The 18284-nt window shown below is 54.0% G+C and overlaps 2 protein-coding genes across 4 annotated transcripts; both read right to left on the bottom strand.

The window, feature by feature from the left end:
* Positions 1-9880: 9880 nt before the first annotated feature.
* GAPDH (glyceraldehyde-3-phosphate dehydrogenase) lies at positions 9881-14072 on the bottom strand. 2 transcript variants are annotated; one of them, XM_063353411.1, is made up of 12 exons: positions 13941-14072; positions 13377-13420; positions 12673-12772; positions 12325-12431; positions 12151-12241; positions 11859-11974; positions 11663-11744; positions 11356-11507; positions 11144-11222; positions 10802-10885; positions 10558-10655; positions 9881-10181 (listed from the first exon to the last, which is right to left on the bottom strand). In XM_063353411.1, the coding sequence occupies exons 2-12, from the start codon at positions 13397-13399 to the stop codon at positions 10112-10114; spliced, it is 1002 nt and encodes a 333-aa protein (XP_063209481.1). In that variant the 5' UTR covers positions 13400-13420; positions 13941-14072; the 3' UTR covers positions 9881-10111. The 2 variants fall into 2 exon arrangements, with proteins under 2 accessions (XP_063209481.1, XP_063209489.1); XM_063353419.1 differs by lacking the exon at positions 13941-14072 and having other exon boundaries at positions 13377-13428.
* A 136-nt stretch (positions 14073-14208) lies between these two features.
* Positions 14209-18198, bottom strand: LOC134523950 (C-type natriuretic peptide 2-like). Of its 2 annotated transcripts, none has more exons than XM_063353506.1 (2): positions 18090-18198; positions 14209-16614 (listed from the first exon to the last, which is right to left on the bottom strand). In XM_063353506.1, the coding sequence occupies exons 1-2, from the start codon at positions 18186-18188 to the stop codon at positions 16342-16344; spliced, it is 372 nt and encodes a 123-aa protein (XP_063209576.1). In that variant the 5' UTR covers positions 18189-18198; the 3' UTR covers positions 14209-16341. The 2 variants fall into 2 exon arrangements, with proteins under 2 accessions (XP_063209576.1, XP_063209574.1); XM_063353504.1 differs by lacking the exon at positions 18090-18198 and having other exon boundaries at positions 14209-16061; positions 16324-17078.
* Between the last annotated feature and the right edge of the window lie 86 nt (positions 18199-18284).

Below are 18284 nucleotides of genomic sequence, written 5' to 3'. Positions count from 1 at the left end.
GGGGACCCTGGTCCCACACTGCTTGTCAGAACTTCATCTGCAGTGAAACTGAGATCCCCCCTTGCCACGTGTGCAAGATGCTGTCCTCTGGTGAATTGTATCACCAGCAGTAGGCTCTGTTCCCTGACCGGTGTAAGAGCCCATGAGATCTCACTGGCAGGACACACACCACTAATCCTTTGCCTCAGCAATTTCTCATTGTGGGAACCACAGCCCAAGCCTTCCAGTGTTAGCTGGGCCATCTCTGCTGCATCTCCTTGTCCATCAGTGGTGACCCCACATCTTTGATGCTGGATATGTGGAGATGTGGACCTTACATTTATTTGACCCTCCTCTGTGGGCTCCTCTCCGTTCTTTGGGGAGTATCTAGCCTGCTTTTCTCCACCATGAACCCTGCTGGGAACTGTGATGTCTAGGAACTGTTCAGTGCTGTGTTGCTTCTCGCTTCCCTAACCTCATTCCTTTTCCAGGACAATAGGCAGCGCCCGCTCAGGAAGCGCTATCAGAAGAAATTGTCTAGCAAAGACCCGGGTCTTGGCTGCTTGATCTTTTGATCACACGCTGGTCTGTATTCATCTCACAGGGAATACTCGTGTATCTCATTTACCTTCAGATTCCAGCCTATTGAAAAATCTTTGGCCTAAACTTTCTCGAAGTCTTGTCGCAGGGGCAGCTTGGTCATGGATGGAGGGGGCCTTTTCCTATTCTCGACCCAGCTGATGAGTTGATGAAATGAACTTTGGAGGAACAGGTCAGTTACTCTTTCCATCTGACCGTGCTTACCTGTGAGCATGTTGCAGCTGAGCTTGGTGTGGTCCTTAGTGCACTAGAGCATACCTTGGCACGTCCTGTCTCACTCGGCGTCCATGCATTAATGCGAATGTTTATTGCCCAAGTACAGTCCAAGCACCGATGTGTCTTACTGACTGGGGTCCCATGGCAGGATGCATCTGGGCAGTCCCTCTGTCAGTATCTATCTTGTGACTCTTCAGATGTGGCTGCTCTCTGGTCACCTCCGTGAACATCTGTCCAAGACCATCCTTTTAGGATCACGCCTCTCTGGATTGGCAGTGAGGTCTTCCCATTGGATATTTAGGCAGGCTGGTTCAGCTTCCCCACCCTACAGGAGCCCCTGTTGGTGGAGACTTACTTGGGCAGTCTGAGAGCATGCTAGTGATTGCTCTGGCTTCTCACTCCCCAACATTTGGGCTGTTGTGTCTAGGTAAAGACAGGCACAACTTTTGTATCAGCAGAGGCACAAAAATCCTCCCTTGAGGCAAGAGATGTTCCCTGGCTGGGGAAGATCCACTTGTCAGCGTCCTGCCTCCATGAGGCGCTGAGGGACACGATCAGCCTTTGAGCTGGTGTGAGTGACACTGTGCTCCCCTGTGGTTGTGATCAGCCTCTTGGCAAGTGACTTCGACAGACGGTGACAGGTATTTTGCAAAAGTGAACCCTGGCTCCCTGCTGCATGTTTTTCTGATACTGTGACATGCAGAGCGGCCTCCCCTGCCCCTTCCATGGTGATGTTCCCTAGGACTCATCTGAAAAGTGAGCTCTGATCCTCAGAGACCCTGTCTAGCAAGATAGCTGAGACCAGGCCTACTGATTTTCTTGATGAAGACTACCAGCTTTTCCCACAGAGAGGGCAGAGAGCATTGGCCTCCTTGCACCTCACCACGTGGATGTGGGATGTTCTTACTGGCTCTAGAGAGGGTTGAGTCAGCCTAACCACTAAGTAGCCCAGATCATCTTCCCTGCGTTAAGCAAACCCGCTCCCTCCCTTCACTCATATCTGGATCCCAGCTATTTTAGATCATATCAGAACTGAAAGAGTCTGACTTGTCTGTCTGTTCAGTTAAAATCACACATTTTCCACCCAGCACCCTTACGCTGAAGACGCTTTGTCACCTGCCATGTGTGACTCTGTTTTGTGTGAGCTAGATTTTCCCCATTTCAGGATTCCTTAGATGGACCTAAATGTGATGCTGACAGCCTTCGCTGGAGCAACTTTTGATTCTCTGGTATCCTCTTTATTATTCTGTTTATGTTGTTTCTTAGCCAAGAGATAGGAGAGATCAAAGCTGCATAGAAAGTTGTTCTCGTTACTAGATTTAAGCTAGGAGACTGGCTTTCCTAAGCTTCATATGTTCTCGAGAAGGCCATACTCTTTATATGTTTATGCTGTCTCAGATACCTATGGCACAGAGTGTCGCAGAACTTACAAGTGTGTCAAATACTTACGGGCAAGAAACCTCCTTTTGAGGGGAGAGGTAAGAATTGACACAGTGGAGTGTGCTGTCTCCTTGGAGATGAACCTGGACGATGCTTAGACAGATTCCTGAAAACATCTTGCAAGCCCCTACGCGTGGTAATTAATGCTGGGAGCGATAGTAAGACAGCATGGAGAACAGGATGGGCTACAAACAGCTTTAGGAAAGACCAGTCACCATTGAAAATCTTCCAGTGGATGTATGAGATTGTGAGAGGTGTTTTAGATGTGAATTTTCTAAATGCTTGGGCCGCTTTCTCATGGGACGGGAACAAGGAGAGGATGCTGTAGGTCCTCTTCCCCAGGGGAGTATAGATTTCATAGCTTGGAGAGCAGCTGTGAGGGCTGGGAAGGTACTAAGGTAACGCTATGGAAAGGGAGCTCAAGTGGCCACCAAAAGGCGTCATGATGAAGCTGAACTAGTGTCACAGCAGATGGGAATACACAGCATTTTCAGCTTCGACAGCAGACTGTATCTAAGTAAGGTGCAAGAGGAAATAGAAATTCTCAGGGTAGGAAGCAATGTGGGTAATTGATATTTTTAATGTTCACGGCCACATCGTAGAACTGCTAGCTCAGCAGTCTAGCCTGTTGGGTAAAGGTGGAATAGGCACGAGCGATTGTGAATTGGAGTTGCAAGCTGTGCTAAAAATCACATTGACTCTAGAGCCAAACAACCTGCTCTGACACACAGTTTCATCGATGCTTTGAAGGGCCTTTTACATGCTCCTGAATCCCCAAAAAAACGGGGATTTATTTCGCAGCGGTGATTTATTTCGTAAGTACCTCTCTGCTTTGTGTGAAAAGGAAAATGATGTCGTCATCGGAGACTTTGTCTGGGGATACCGAAGAATATGCCGTGCCGTGGAGAGTTTCTCATCAACTTACAAGTGATGGCATGCCCAAGTAAGGCAATGATTTTTAGATGTCCTTAGGACAGATGAAGACTGTGTTAGGATTGATGGTTGCCAAGGGATCAACTAAGAAACAAATCAAGACATCACCCAGGACAAAAATGCCGTAACAGAGAACTGCATGGTTTACGTTGCTTTCTCTTACGGTGAAATTGTTTAGGGGAAGTATTAAAAAAGTATGATTGAGTGGGAGATCTTTGGAAAGAAGAGAGTTTTCCAGTTATCCAAAAAGCTGTGATTTAGTACACGTGAGAAGATAGCTTTCAGTAAACTACTTCCTTGAATGAGTGGCCATGTGACAATAGTACTTAAAAATAAGAATAACTAATAGAAATGAAAATAAAGCCTGACCTTAATTAATAAAAATAAACCTTGTAACAACTATAGCAGCTGTGGGCGGAGGAAAAGGAATAGAGGGGCAACAAAATAATCCAGCTGTATAAAAAAGGTCTTCAGCTACTCATATCACTGCAAGGAAAAAAAATAACAATAGCTGGATGTCTAAGGACACTAACAAGTTGTTCTAGTTATATTTAAAGAAAAATCAATCCTAGCAGTAATAGAAACCTTTTTTTCTTGGCTGAAGTTGAAAAAAAAAAATCAAAACGAGGCAAAAAAAAGAGAAGTACTCACCAGCTATGTCTGTTCTGTATTTGGAAAGAGCAGAACGTGGTCAGAGTGGAATGATGAAGCACTTTTCGGGCCATTAACAATTAAGGAGGATCCTTGACAGGATCTTCTCAGAATAAACACTTCTACATTTCCAGGCACAGAGGACCTAGAGCACGCTAATGTGGAGGGGTGCACGGGGGGCCGTAGCCGTGAACAAGCCACCAGGCAAAGCCTGAGGCTGCTTGGGGAGACGGAGTAAGTGATGCTGGGGAAAAAAAACAAAAACAAAAACAACAAAAAACAAACAAAAAACAAAAAAAAAAAAACAACAAACAAAAAAGCCCAGCGCCATCGCTGCGTTCCTGCAAACGGCGTTTTGCAAAGCACCCTAACCTCAGGGGTGATGAAAAAGCTGCTGAAATCCATGGTTTGGCGATGTCAATTTTTAAATGCATTGGGGAAGACATTTAAGAAGGACTGGGTGGATGGTTGGGCAAATGACGTCAGTGATTAGTCTGACAGGCCACGTATGAAAACCAATGGGAAACCAGAGCGGGGGGGGAGGGTAGAAATCGTGAAGGAATGGAAAAAATCTGCACAGATTTACGGAGGGACAAGCAATTGACAGACAAAACTGATACCATTTTTGATACACAGAAATGTTAGAGGCTCTCAAAAGGACTAAATAGCTCAGTCAAAAATGCCAGGAGGCATTAAAATATAGTTTTAAATAGAGTCAAAGCATAGGTTCTGTTGCCATACATACATAACCAATATTTAAGCTCTGCATAGATACATCTAAGCAAGGAATACTAGTGACTAATCATCCCCAGGAGGGCTGGAAAGACTTACGGAGCAGGGCTCACAAGCGACCTCGTGCGAGTTCTCAGCCAGATGCTGAAGCTGACGGCATCTTTAAACGTCTAGGTATTTCCCTCCTTAAAAAAAAAAAAAAAAAAAAAAATCAAACCCCAACAAAAACGAGTGAGCATTTTTGTCCAGTGCCTAAAGTCACTTCATGATGATGGCAGTTCAGTCAGGCTGAGGAAGGCACACTAGGAGTCTGAGGAGATGAGGAAGCTGGAGGCCATGTGCCTTCAGTGAGATTTCAGGATCTGCTTGGGGTCCAGCACCTAAAGCAGTACCCAACTGGGTAACTAAAAAGCTGGAAATTACAGTGATTACAAACCACTTATTTTCTTCTGTCCTAGGACTCAGAGCAAGGCCAACAAAGGTCGCTTGCTTGTTTGGTGCAGAGTTGGGCAACGTTAGAGGAGGGCTTTGAGACCTGCAGTGTTAAGAGTTGTCCACCCAAACTACATGTATTCTCATTTGGCAACCTTGAATTTCACCCACCATTTTAACAACCCAGTCACTTGGTCACAAGATCCTTCTGCAGCTTTCCACAGGCTGATTCAGTGTTGAGTGTTCAGCATCATTTTGCATAATCAACAAACCTTGGCACTCTGTGCTCCAAACTGTGCTGAAGGTGTTGAATAGAAACAACCCTGGGGCCGATGTCCTCAGACACTGGCTGCTTGCACCTTCTCTCTCAGTCCCCACCAGCCTTGCCACTAGTTTTCAGCCTGGAAAGGGTGGTCTTCCCTGTCCTGGGGCAGTTTGGGTTCTTTAAAAGGTTTTATCAATTTTTTTTTTTCCTAAATACAGTTGCTCTTCATCAAGTGGGAGCTGATGTGAGTGGTGAATTACAGCACGGTTGGTTCCCTGGTCATGCCTTTCATGCTGGAGACCACCTGAGTCTGGCACCTGCTACTGAGGGTTTGCTGCCCTTCATGTCATGGACATATTCTCAAGTCCTGACGCTTCGGTTTGCAACGGTGGCTTCAAGAGGATGGGGTCAGGCTCTTTTTGGTGGTGCCTGGTGACAGGACAAGGAGAAACAGACACAAGCTGGAACACAGGAAATTCCATCTGAGCATAAGCAAAAACTTTGTTACTTTGGGGATGGCAGAGCCCTGGAACAGGCTGCCCAGGGAGGGTGTGGAGTCTCCTTCTCTGGAGATACTCAAAACCCTCCCGGACGCATTCCCGTCCTGCCTGCTCCAGGTGAACCTGCTCTGGCAGGGGGGTTGGACTAGATGATCCCCGAAGGTCTCTTCCAACCCCTACCATTCTGTGATTCATCTCATTGCTGCTGAGGAAAAAAAAAAAAAAAAAATCTCATCTGGGAACACCCCGAAGCTCCTCTGACAGCAAAACATCAGTTTCACTTACCTGCTGTGCCCTTAGCTTCCCTAATCACTTCCCCCACCATCTTCCGTTTTTTTGGCAGCTTTCTTGTCTCCAAGCTGCATTTGAAAAAGGTTTCTGTACTACCCTTTCTATTTGTCACATAGTTTCCTAAAATTCTGCCCTTTCTTAGGCTCTTAAGTTTAATTTGCTAGTATTTATGAGCTTTTTCTTCCATTTTCGTTTGACTACAGCTCCAGCTTTTTGAAGGCTGTCTTTTCAAATCCTATGCAGTGAAGTATAACCCGTTACTGCTGTTCCTTCTAGGAACGTTTAATTGCGAATAACTCCCTCAAGCAGATGACACTTCTATAGTAATATATGGAGGTAAGTAAGTTAGCTGTCCTGTAGCACGAAATTGTACTTAGCTCAGAAGAGTAACAAGTTACTTGGTTTTTTGCAGTGTTGCATACAGCAGGATTGCCCAAGTGTAGGCAGCTTGTTTTTGACGAAACGCCTGCTTTCTGGGAGCACTGCCTGTGCCCGCAGTGGCATTTGCATACCCTGACTGTAAGTCCTCAACCTGCGCTTGGTGAATGGCAGCTGTTAAAAAGGAAGCATTTGGAACATTATCATTTAAGATCTTTGGCTTATACGACTGTCCAATATATGCCTTTGTAGTCTTTCCTAGCGGAGCCCTGTATCTCCTCTTCCTTGCGCAGACCTTGTTGATTGCTTTGTTCAAAGCTTCATTTACTTTAGAAGTGGACAGACTACATTTTAAATGTCCAAGACTTTTTTTTTTTTTTTAACTATGCTTATGCAGTCACCATTTTGTTACATTTTGGTGTTGGTTTTTTTTTTTTTTTTCAAGCAAGCTTAATTAGTTTCTATATCTGATCAAGACGATTTTCACTACATGGCCTCTTACTTAATGCTGAAGTTTCATGCTGACATCTTGAGAAGAAGGTGGTCTGAGGGCAACTAGCCGTTTCTTGGGGGAGTAATGCCTGCGTGGTAGGGTGTGCTAATACCAATGAAGCATAAAATAATCTCTCTAAACATTCAAAGCTGCCATGAAAGGGAATTTTCCTGTAACACCACTGCTAATTAGCCATACCGCAGCGTCACTTGAATTTCCTCTGTCTTGAAAAAGAAAATAAAAGGTGCAACTTACCACCTCTAGCAATGGTTGGCTGCCCATCAGAGAAGCTGTCCCATGGGTCGGCCGGAGAGCTTTGTGTCAGTGCAGCCCTGCAAAGGCGTGAACCCAGATCTCGCGTACATCCCTCTCCCACGATGGCCCAGCAGAGCGAGCCCTGGTACCCGGCCAGTCGAGGAAGGCAAGAGTCAAGCGTTTGGCCAGGGCTGGCGTCTTGCTATACCTTCCCCTTGCAAGGTGTTCATAAACCAGGATGGATTCTGGCTTATCGCAGCTGCTCTTAGAGCTGGTTTGTCCCAGCAGAGTAGGACGATCGTTTTTAGGTCCTTTGCTGAAGAAGAGCCTCTTTATGTCCGTGTGAGTGCCTGCCTTCCACTGAGCAAGCATTTCTATCAGTATTCCTTAGAAATGCTTTAAGAGCAAACCTGGAGCTCTGCTACCTGGGAGAAAAACTCTTCTCCAGAGAGAGAAGCAGCTGCCACAGCAGATCTCCCATCTTTATCCCAATGCCATCCACAGTCATATATATCAATTGAGGTGGGGGGGGGATTTAGGATGAGATTGCAGTTCTTGGACAGGCTGACCACTGAGCTAGCTTTTCCATCTGTCCGGAGGGGCCTTGCTGTGGTGCCATCTGCAGGCACAGTGTCTGGATACAGAAATGAGGATTTAGAAGAGCTGCGCTTTTTTGGGCGCTTATATGAGACAGGAAACCCAGCCCTCCAGGCGGTCCAAAGGCTGCACCACTTGTTTGCCATACTTGCTCTCCCTGTTTCCATACAAGAGCAACTGTGTTTTTTAAATTCCGCGATTCCCGGCGTGCCTTGCCTAGGTACCGTATCATTTTTCCAAGAATTTCAAGCAAGATAGTGTAAACCGGTTGAAATAGTATTTTAAAACACAGGGAACCTTTATCTGAGATACTCACAGCAGTTGTCAGTCTGAGAGCACGCACTCTTCCTCCACCCCACCCCACCCCCCCCAGGTTGTATGAATTTGCTCATTCCCACAGCAATTTGATCTCAGGTTGGATAGGGCTCCCTCTTGTTAAATAACACACGTTCTTCCCTCTGGGTGGATTTTCAGGCAACCGTACCTTGCTCAGGAAACTTAACACTTCTCAAATGAAAAAGGCAACTTGCTGACATGTTCCTACTTTTAAACCCAGTTCAAAATATCTTTGCTTTGCATGGGAAAACAGGTTCCTCCTGCCCCCCCCCCCCCCAAAAAAAGTTGTTTCAGTAACCTCTCTGCACATCCAGATTACCAAGCAAGGCGCTCGCGCTGGCATGCACCCAAATCCGTGGGCAGCAGGGCACAGGATAGCCATTCAAAGCACCCAAGCGCAGCAACCAAGGACAGGATGAGACGAACCCAGGACTCATTTGTAAGCCTGACAGGCCCACGGGCTACACCTCTCCCCTGCAGAAGCCCAGCTCCATGGGAGGGCTGCCTCCAGACAGCCCCAGCAGCAGGCGGCTCCCATTTAACTCCAGAGTTACCTAAAGCTCCCACAGGGCCATTTGTTGGGCAAGCCAGGTATTGCTGCTGGCCCAGGGCTAGCGAGCTGCTCAGAGTCCCAGCTCCTATCCAGGGGCAGGTTATTCAACCTTTTTTCTCTTTGCAAAGCAACTGTGAGTCATTGCCCTCGAGTCCGGTAAACATTCAATTTTTATGCAGACCAAGGGCTGGAGATAAGCAGCTCCAGGAAACTTATGTCTGACATACCTTGATCCTGGGAGCTTAAATCCTGCAGCTTAAGTCCTTGCTCCACCTCATGGAGTAAAGCAGTCGGTGTCCGGACAACAGCTCCAACCCTGCCTGCCAGGGAGAGAACGACTCACCACTCCCCAGCCAGTAAAACAGAGCTGATAAAAACAGAGCGCTGCATGATTTTGTGCGGCACATTGCTTATCTACCCCGGCACGCATAGGTCACGTAAGGCTCAGCCTCTGCCCGGCAGTGATCACGCTCCCAGGGACAGGCAAGGCAGTCCCTCAGCAGAGGGCTGACGCTCACCTTGCAGAGATTTGCCACTCAGGAGCTTAACTGCAGCCGCCCCTCCTTCCGCATTGAATTAAGCCAGAATTAAGACTAGCCACCACCATGGTGACACTGGCCTCTGACACGTCCCTAGGCAGCCATTTCCTCCAGGGCAATTCATTTTAAGAGGTAAAAAAGCAAACGAAAAATCCTCCTCGTAACATTTCTATTAAGACAAGGGGAAGGAGGAGAAATAATTCTGTTTCTTATGCCCCCAGGGGGAAGAAGAAATAATTCCTGTTTCTCTTGCCTCTTTCCCAAACCAAGTGCAAGAAAAAGACTGCTCAGCACTTTACTCTGCATACACCCATCAGACAAGCAAATCCAGAGGGCCAGAAGGTGGCTGGCACAGCAGAGCTGCCTTCCATTCTGCCACGCAGCAGTCCTGCGAGCACAGCCCTGCACCACACCTTATTTTGGCTCACAGGCAGGAGCCTTGCCTCTCACATCTGGCAGCCAGGTATCCCAGGACCACACCGTGCCTACACATTGACCCAAGCTGTGCAAACAGCTCTTCTGGCACATCTCTGCCACCCACGTTCACAGCCTTAACATGGTGTCCATGCAGCACTGCCCAGCAGACCTGTCCCAGACACTGCAGCCAGGGCCCATCTTAAAGCAGTAACGTCCACTTGCTCATTACCCCCTCACTTTCTCCCATTTCCCACCAACAGACAGGCAAGGCACTTCAGATGGTGATCACTTTTATTGATGTAAGGTGGTACACAAACAGATCAGTTTCTATCAGCCTCTCCACCTCCCCCAGGCTCGGGGAGAAGTTGGAGGAGTGGGGGAGACAAGGGAACAGAACTGGCCTCTCACTGCAGGATGCAGAGCTAAGCGGTGGTGAAGAAGGGCAGGGGCTCCAACGAAGGAGAGTCCTGCTTCCCTAGGCAGCAGGGGGGCTGTGTGCTCGGCTCACTCCTTGGATGCCATGTGGACCATCAAGTCCACAACACGGTTGCTGTATCCATACTCGTTATCGTACCTGGTGACAGAAACAGAAGTGCTGTCAGGACTGACCCCATTTCGTGCATCCCCTTCCTCCTAATTTTCCTGCTCTTCTGCCCCATCCCACACAACCGAACCACTCGGTTCCCAGCCACTTCTAGTAAAGTAAGTAGGAAGAATTCCATACACCCTCCAAATACAGTAAGGAGAAGGCTATAGTCATTTCAGATAAGCAGCAATTTCACTCCACAGAAACTTTTTAACACGTTGGAGCCACCCTACACAGCAGGGGTCTACCTATCACCCCACATTGCCAACCTGGCAGTGATGAACAGGACAGAAGCCTGCAACTTGCCTGTGTCAGCTCGTCATCCCCCCAGTGTCTCCCCCACCACCCCCAAGGCTGCACCTACCAGGAAACCAGCTTGACAAAATGGTCATTCAGTGCAATGCCAGCACCCGCATCAAAGGTGGAGGAATGGCTGTCACCATTGAAGTCACAGGAGACAACCTGGAACGGAAAGGAAATTGTAACACGTACAGTTACCCACAGCCTGAACCAGAAGTGCCCAAACCAGGATCCCAGCACAGCTGCTCCCACCAGAAACGCGAGGTGAGTGCCAATAACCACAGGCCAAGAGACTAGGAGTTACTCACCTGGTCCTCTGTGTATGCCAGGATGCCCTTCAGGGGACCATCAGCAGCAGCCTTCACTACCCTCTTAATGTCATCATATGTGGCCTGAGAAGACATTTAAGATGGTCAGGTGTCAACTCCCACAAAATGTCTGCCAGGGGGAAGGGGGGTGGGGTGGAGAGGCAGGGAAGACACATGGGAGCATCGTGGCATCAGCCATGCATGGCAGGTGCTATTTTCACCAAGATCAAATCTTCTTAGGGAAGAGACGAATGCAGAGAGGGGCAATTCCAGGTAAAAGGAATTTACAGGAAGCAGGGGCAGGTCTGGAGGTTGTTAGGGCCTTGGGTGCACAACACTTACTGCTTTCTCCAGACGGCAGGTCAGGTCCACGACAGAGACATTGGGGGTTGGCACACGGAAAGCCATTCCAGTAAGTTTCCTGTGAGAGACATGAGTCAGCAGGGAAGAGCACCCAGCACCCTTCTGCCAGCCCTCCATTCTGCTAGGGACAGGTCAGAGCCAGACAGGCACTAGTTGCCACCTCCTGACAGCCAAGGAGGGACAACACTCACCCATTGAGCTCAGGAATGACTTTTCCCACAGCCTTAGCAGCCCCAGTGGATGCCGGGATAATGTTCTGGGCAGCACCTCTGCCATCCCTCCACATCTTCCCAGAGGGCCCATCCACTGTCTTCTGTGTGGCTGTGATGGCATGGACAGTGGTCTGGGAAAAGAGAGCACAGGAATAAGAATACAGCCACTACTCTCCAGAGAGAGCATCCCCGGCACCTCCTCCCCATCCCAGTGGACAATGGGAGTACAGATGCTGAGGGGACCTGTGGATAAGGCACCCTCCTGAGAAGCAAGCTCCAGACCTACCATGAGACCCTCCACGATGCCGAAGTTGTCATGGATGACCTTGGCCAAGGGCGCCAGGCAGTTAGTAGTGCAAGAGGCATTGCTGGAGAAGACAAAAAGGCTCATCAGCCAGAGGCAACACATCTACAGAGGCAAGATGAGACCCCACGCAGCTGGTGAGAGCTCCAGGCCAGAGAGCATCTCCCCCTCTCCTTACCTGACAATTTTCAGAGACTTATCATACTTCTCATGGTTGACACCCATCACAAACATGGGAGCATCAGCTGAGGGGGCAGAGATGATAACACGCTTAGCGCCACCCTTCAGGTGAGCCTGGAAAAAAAGGAGGAGATTAGATAACCCAGAATCTCTCCAACAGCTCGCTTTTTCAGACAACCTCTTCTGCCTCCCAGCCCCATCTCTTCCCCATCTTGAGCAACTCTATACATGGTAATGTACCCCACAGGCAGGAGCAGCGGTACCCCTTCTCCCGTGTGTGGCATACTCACCCCAGCCTTATCCATGGTGGTGAAGACACCAGTGGACTCCACAACATATTCAGCACCAGCATCTCCCCACTTGATGTTGCTGGGGTCACGCCTGAGAAGCGACAAAATTGTAAGCGGTGCTCTGTGAGACACCTGCTTTCATCCTCCAAAAAGGCAAGAGAGAGAAATACTTACTCCTGGAAGATGGTGATAGCATTCCCGTTAATCACAAGTTTCCCATTCTCAGCCTTGACAGTGCCACGGAAGTGACCATGAGTAGAGTCATATTTGAACATGTAAACCTAGTAAGGAAAGAGGGGGGAAGGTCAGGCACCCCAGCTACCTTCTCCCCAACCCTTGCTCTGCCTACACCACAATCTCAGCTCCCCACCTCCTCAGTGAGCTTGTCCAACCGCTTGGCTCTCTTGAACCTCCCAGCCCTGCGCCTCTACCCCACGCCCGGTTTTCCTAGGAAGGTACTAGAACAGAGCCAGAGGAGCTCTACTCGAAAAGGCCCCCAGGGGGCACTGCAAGACAACTCACCATGTAGTTCAGATCAATGAAGGGATCATTGATGGCCACCACTTGGACTTTGCCAGAGAGGATAGCAGCCCGGGTGACCAGGCGGCCGATGCGGCCAAATCTGGGGAGAGAGAGACGTGGGTGAGCAGGAGCGACATGGAACCTGCCGGGCTGGGCACGGTCCGCTGCCTTCCCTCGGGAGCATCTGCCGCTCCCTGCCCCGCGGGGCAGGCGGGAGCCCAGGAGCCGCGTCCAAAGGCCGAGGCACCTCGGTTAAAGATTAAGACCGACCCCCGCACCGGAAAGGTCAAGCGCTAAATTTACTGAGGGCCCCGGGGATCCGGTTACTCCTCGGCCCGGCGGCAGAAGGTCACGTCCCCCGGAGGACGCCGCCGACACACGATCCACCGGGCAACCTTTCGGGGGGGCGGGGGGGGCGCTGCAGCCCGCCGGCGAGGTGCGGGGACCCCCGGGGCAGGCGGGCAGCGCCGCCGCTTCCAGGGTGAGTCACCCCGAATCTGCAGGGGGAAGTGACTCAGCAGCAGCCCGCCCTTCCCCGGCCCGGCCCGGGGGGCGACGGTGGAGCGGGACCGGCGGGGTGCACGGTTTACCCGCCCCCCCAACCCCCACCCCCCGCCCTTGAGGCGACCTTGCCCCCTCCGCCCCCCCCCCCCCCCCGCCCCACCGGGCGCCTCCTTGTGCCGCAGCCCGGCCCCGGCACTCACCCGTTGACTCCGACTTTCACCATCTTCGCCTCTTCGGGATGTTCCTGCGGGCAGAAAACGCCGGTGAGGGTGAGGCGCCCACAGGGGCGGGGAGGGGGGGGGGGGGGGAGGGGGCGCGCTGGAGGGGAGGGGGGAGCAGGGAACCGTCCGCCGCGTCTCGCGCGGGCACCGTTAACGGCTCGCCCACCACTAGGGGGTGGGGAGGGGGGCGGTGGGGGTTGGGGTGCACGCGCTCCGGACCCGCCCCCGCGCCCCCCCTCTCTCCCCCCCCCCCCCCCCCCGCCCAGGTAATCCATCCCCCCCTCACCGCCGCTCCCCTCCTCCTCCTCACTCCGCCCCCGCCGCCTCCATCTTGCGCCCCACCGCCTTTGTGCCCGTGGGCCCCGCCGCCACGCTCCGCCCGGAGGCTGCCGCCCGCCGCCGCCCCACCCCCGCGGCGCCGGCCCCCGGGCGGGCGGGGGGTCCCCACCTCACCGCCTCTCTCTTCCCCTGCGCATTCTCCTCCTCCCCAGCCCCCCCTCCCCCCAACCGCCGCCGCCGCCGCCCCCAACCCTCGCCCGTTACCTGCTGCCTGTAAGCCGCCCCGGCGCGCAGTGAGAAGGTGGCGCAGCGCCGCTCCGCCGCCCTTTATACCCGCGGAGGGGAAGGGCTGGGGCCCGCCCCGCCGGGCCGCCGCCGAATGGCAGCGCGGGGGCCGGGCCGGGCTACGTGCGGCCGCGCTGCGGGTGCGGCTGCCTCAGTTCCCCCCCCCCCGCCCGCTCCCCGCTCTCTTCCCTGTTGCCCTCCCCTCCCCGTAACAAAGGCCCCGCGCCGGCAGTGTGGGGGGGTCCGCACTGCACCTTCCCGCCGAGCCACCCCTGGGCAGTGATGGCGGTGGCGGTGATGGTGGTGAGAGATGCCCCGCTCCCGGAGGAAGCCGGGTCCTCGCCCTGCGGCGGGGAGGTGTCCCCAGGGCGGAGATGGGCGGCGGGGCCTGGGGAGGCGGGAAAGGACACCGCCGCCACCCCCCCCGCGATGATGGCCGGTGAGGGGCTGCCTCCCCCGGGGCTCGCTGCCACCGGCGCCCTGGGGAACGGCGTGCACTGCTGTCACCTGGTAACAAAGGAGAGACCCCGCCATACACACACCCACCCTTTCAGCCCACCTGCTCCCCCAGCATGGCGGCAAGGGCAAAGGGTCCGCAGGGATGCTGGGGACACCCCGAGGGAGCAGCGGGTCCACAAGCATCTCCCACTCCCACCAGTGCTGGGAGGCAGCAGGTGCTGGCTGGGAGCTCTCTTGCCCCCGAGGTTGGGGACCCCCCCCACGCCTGTCTTTGGCTCCCCTGGGTGGGTTTAGCCAGGCGGGCTGTGGATGGGGCCAGCGGCCCGGCCGCTTCCCCGGCAGGCCACGCGCCACAGCGTGAGCACCATCTTAATGAGGCACTGCGGCACTGCTGCTACTCCGGGACGTGACAGCGGAAATCCTGCCCGTCTGCTGCCTTGGCCCGCCTTCGCCGGCTGCCTACGAGAAGGGAGGGCTCCCTGCATGGCTGCCGCCGCTGCCCAGCCCGCCACCCCCCCGCATTGCTGGGCTCCCCCACTGAGCTGTGCCGGGCTGCATCCCCCCCAGCTTGGAGCAGGGCTTGTGGGACAAAGCCACGTTAGGCACAAGGCCCAGAGCACGCCCCGAAAGCCTCCGTCCCTAGGGGAGGGGGTCCTGGAGGAAGGTGTGGGAGCGGTGGGGATGCAGACCCGGGCTGGCAGGGGGTGGTGGGAGCAGGCCTGTCCCTCCGGCTGCTCTGCTGAGCAGGGCTCCAGCAGGGCTTTGAGGATAAGGAGGGAGGAGCGGGCTGGGGGAGCCACGCAGGTACCGGGGCGGGGGGCAGAGAGGGGTCACGCAGCTTGAACGTAACCCAACTCCCCTTATACCACTGCTATTCCCGGTGCCACCGGGGGCCCGGCAGCTAAGTTTAGACCCGGCTGAGGTTACGACCTTTTCTTAAAGGCCAGGGGATGATGGCTGGCATGGTACAGCAGTGGGGCTGGAGGGGTGCAAGCCCGTGATGGGGTTCACGGTGCCCCATCCTGCCGAGGGGCCAGGGGGAGACTCTCAGGGGCAGCTACCGCGCAAACAGGAGGCCCCTGTGTTTGCTCGGCAAACACCACAGTGCCGGGGGGCAGAGTGCGGCTGGGATGAGCCAACGCGGCCCTTCTGCCCCGGCGCTCGGTCGATACCTTGCCCGCTGTCCCCCCCCCCCCCCCCCCCGCCGCTGCCGCCGACCCGTCAGCGCTGCGCTGCAACCGTGCGTGCTGCCCAGCCCACCCGGAATGGCGGTGCGTACCCAACATGGCCCCGTGCCCGGGGGGCCGGGGGCGGTGGGCTCTGCCGCCATCTCCCGGCCTGCCCCCCCACCGCCAGCCCCACGGCCTGGGGGCAGCCACGGCCGCTTGCGGATGCGGAAATTAATACAGCTCTGTTTAATTAGCACGCGAGTCCTCAAGCACGGAGAGGAGGGAGGGGGCTGCCGGCGGAGCAGGGGTCCTGCAGCTGAGGGGCAGCCGTGGAGTCGGGCAGCTCCTCCTTGTTACCACCGCGCCGCTTCCCCGCTGCCTCTCCCCTTCAGAGCAGGAGCTTCAGGACTTTGGCCGCTGTGGTGCTGTGCTGCTTCCCAAGCCGGTGCTGCGGCGCCTGGGTCTCCTCTGGCTGCGGAGAAGCGGGGTGGTGAGCCGCCCAGTGGTGTGCGTCCCGCCTGTTCCTGCGCCCCAGCCGGGCCCCCAGCTCATCCCTGGTAGCACGGGTGGTCCCGCATCCCAGCCTTCGCCCCTGCTGCAGGCAAGGGTGACCCCACATCCTGCCCCACTGCCCCCATCCCCTCGCTCCTGGTCCTCCCTGCCATCCGTGCTCTCAGGTCTCCCCTTACTTCTTCCCTGCCCCTTGTTCGAGCCCTCACTGCTGGCCCTCTCACCTTGGAGCCCCTCCTAGGCTAACACCCCAAACCACTGAAGGTCCCGATCCTGTCCAGTTTCAGCCCAAAGCAGCCCCTGGGCACAGCCTTCCAGGCCCAATCTCCAGGCAGTGCCCACTTGCGACTGGCGAGGGTCTTGCGCCAGAGAGAGGGACGGGCAGCTCTAGCCCCAGACGGGAGGAAGGGGAGGGTGGAGGAGAGAAACTGAGGGCCAAAGCTGGACCCCTCCTTTGTGTCCTCTTCGGCTGGCGTGGACTCAGGCTCCAGGGGCAGCAACTGGGAAAGGAGCATCTGGGATAAACAGAGAGGAGAGGGGGGAGTGAGAGCGGAGCTGCCTGTGTTCCTGGTGATAAGCCTTGTACCCCCTTGTACCCCACCGCCCGCACCTTCCTGAGGGCTCAGGCAGGACATAAAATGGTGCCTGCACACAGGCGCTGTGCCTGTGACATTGCATCCAGACGCTGGGAAGGGCTACACCAGCAGCTCCTGCAGGCTGAAATGATTTTGCTGCCCAAAAGAGCAGGCGGGCAGCTGCTGTGAGCCTCTGCCTGTGTGCAGATTGCCCTGCTCTTGTCAAACCGCGCCCCCCCCCTCCATGCTTGGAAGGTAAGAGGCTTCAGTCCTTGCTCCTTTTGCTGATGCGGAGCATCTCCGTGTGCTCAAGCTGCTGTGCGGCATTTCTTTTTTTTCCAGAGGGCTGGTGGGGAGGATGGACCTGCCCCAAATACCTGCTGCTATGAAGGGGATGCAGGAGCAGAGCAGGTGTGAGGAATGGGGACTCCTCATCTGCTGGGAATGCTCTAGGTTATCTGTGGAGGCAGCGACACGCTGATTGTACCCCCCCGGCACTGCCAGCAGCCTCCAGCTGTAGGGAGACAAGGGTTGGGAAGTACATTGGGCGCAGTGGAGGCATGGCATGGCTGCCCAGGGAAGCAGCCTGCGGTAGCTGTTCCACATCTGTCCCTCACGTGGATGCTGAGCTAAGGCTGAGGATGCCTTTGTGCAGCTCTTTTTGGTAGCGAGTTAATTGAAGCGGACACAGGCATCTTCAGTGAGGAGTGAAAGCGGTGAGTCATAGCAGGATGAGTCTTGTGATTGTAGTTCACGTCCTAACTACTTCCCTGTAACTTTCCCAGGGTGACGTGAAGGCAAGGTGTTGGGCCTCAGGTTAGGGTTTGGGTAAGAGGAAGCTGGGTAGATTTGAAAGCCAAAAGTGTTACTGCTGTAATTGCAGAGGATAAAAGATTCGCTTAAGTGAAGAAGCTGGCATCCTGACAGGGGCTCTTGGCCTTAAAGAGGGGCTACTGGGGGGTAGTATTGAGCTTAGGAGTGAAAATCCTGGCCTAACAGGATGCTTCTTCCCCCTGAAATGTCAGAACCAGGCATGATGAGGGACATGACTGTTAATTTCTGGTGGCTGCTGACACAGGGCAGAATTAGACAGGACCAGTCTCTTTATCGTTAAAAGCCTCTGCGGGCAACATGGGGAGTCCCACAGGCAGCCTGCCCCAGGCCAGACAGCACTAAAAAGCGTTTGTTCTGTCTGCCATCCGGTAATGCTGGTGCTCCTTAGGAGCTGGGTTATAAAGATGCAGCCGCTCTAGAGCCGAGGCTGTTGGACCGAATGGGAGGGAGCAGTGAGAATAGACAGCAGCCTCCTGTAGCTGGAATTTTGGACCCCGCCTCATTCCAGGTTCACACACGACCTCCCCAAATTGCCCCTCCACTCCTGAAACCACCCTCAGCTCTCTCCCAGTCCCTCCTACCTGTAGCCTCTGTCCTGGCAAGGACACAGTCTGAACGCTGGCAGAGAGCAGAACTAAGAGGAGGAGAAGCGAGCAAGGCCACGACTGGAGTCCCAGCATCTTCTTCTTATCCCAGGGCTTGTGGGAGGCGAGGCAGGACCTGCAGCATCCGTGTCAGATGTAGTCCCTAGTCCTTCTTTGCCTTTATAGCTTTGG

Source organism: Chroicocephalus ridibundus, chromosome 1 (genome assembly GCF_963924245.1).
Source record: "Chroicocephalus ridibundus chromosome 1, bChrRid1.1, whole genome shotgun sequence".
Classification (NCBI taxonomy): Eukaryota; Metazoa; Chordata; class Aves; order Charadriiformes; family Laridae; genus Chroicocephalus; species Chroicocephalus ridibundus.
This window is presented reverse-complemented; position numbering and strand designations above follow the sequence as displayed.

Coding starts and splice junctions, on each gene's coding strand:
- LOC134523950 (XM_063353504.1), bottom strand. CDS start 16,734: ATGTCCTGCCTGAGCCCTCAGGAAGGTGCGGGCGGTGGGGTACAAGGG.
- GAPDH (XM_063353411.1), bottom strand. CDS start 13,399: ATGGTGAAAGTCGGAGTCAACGG. Junction 11,223..11,355: donor GTCATTCCTGAGCTCAATGG/GTGAGTGTTGTC, acceptor TGTCTCTCACAG/GAAACTTACTGGAATGGCTT. Junction 10,886..11,143: donor CCTGCCGTCTGGAGAAAGCA/GTAAGTGTTGTG, acceptor ATGTCTTCTCAG/GCCACATATGATGACATTAA.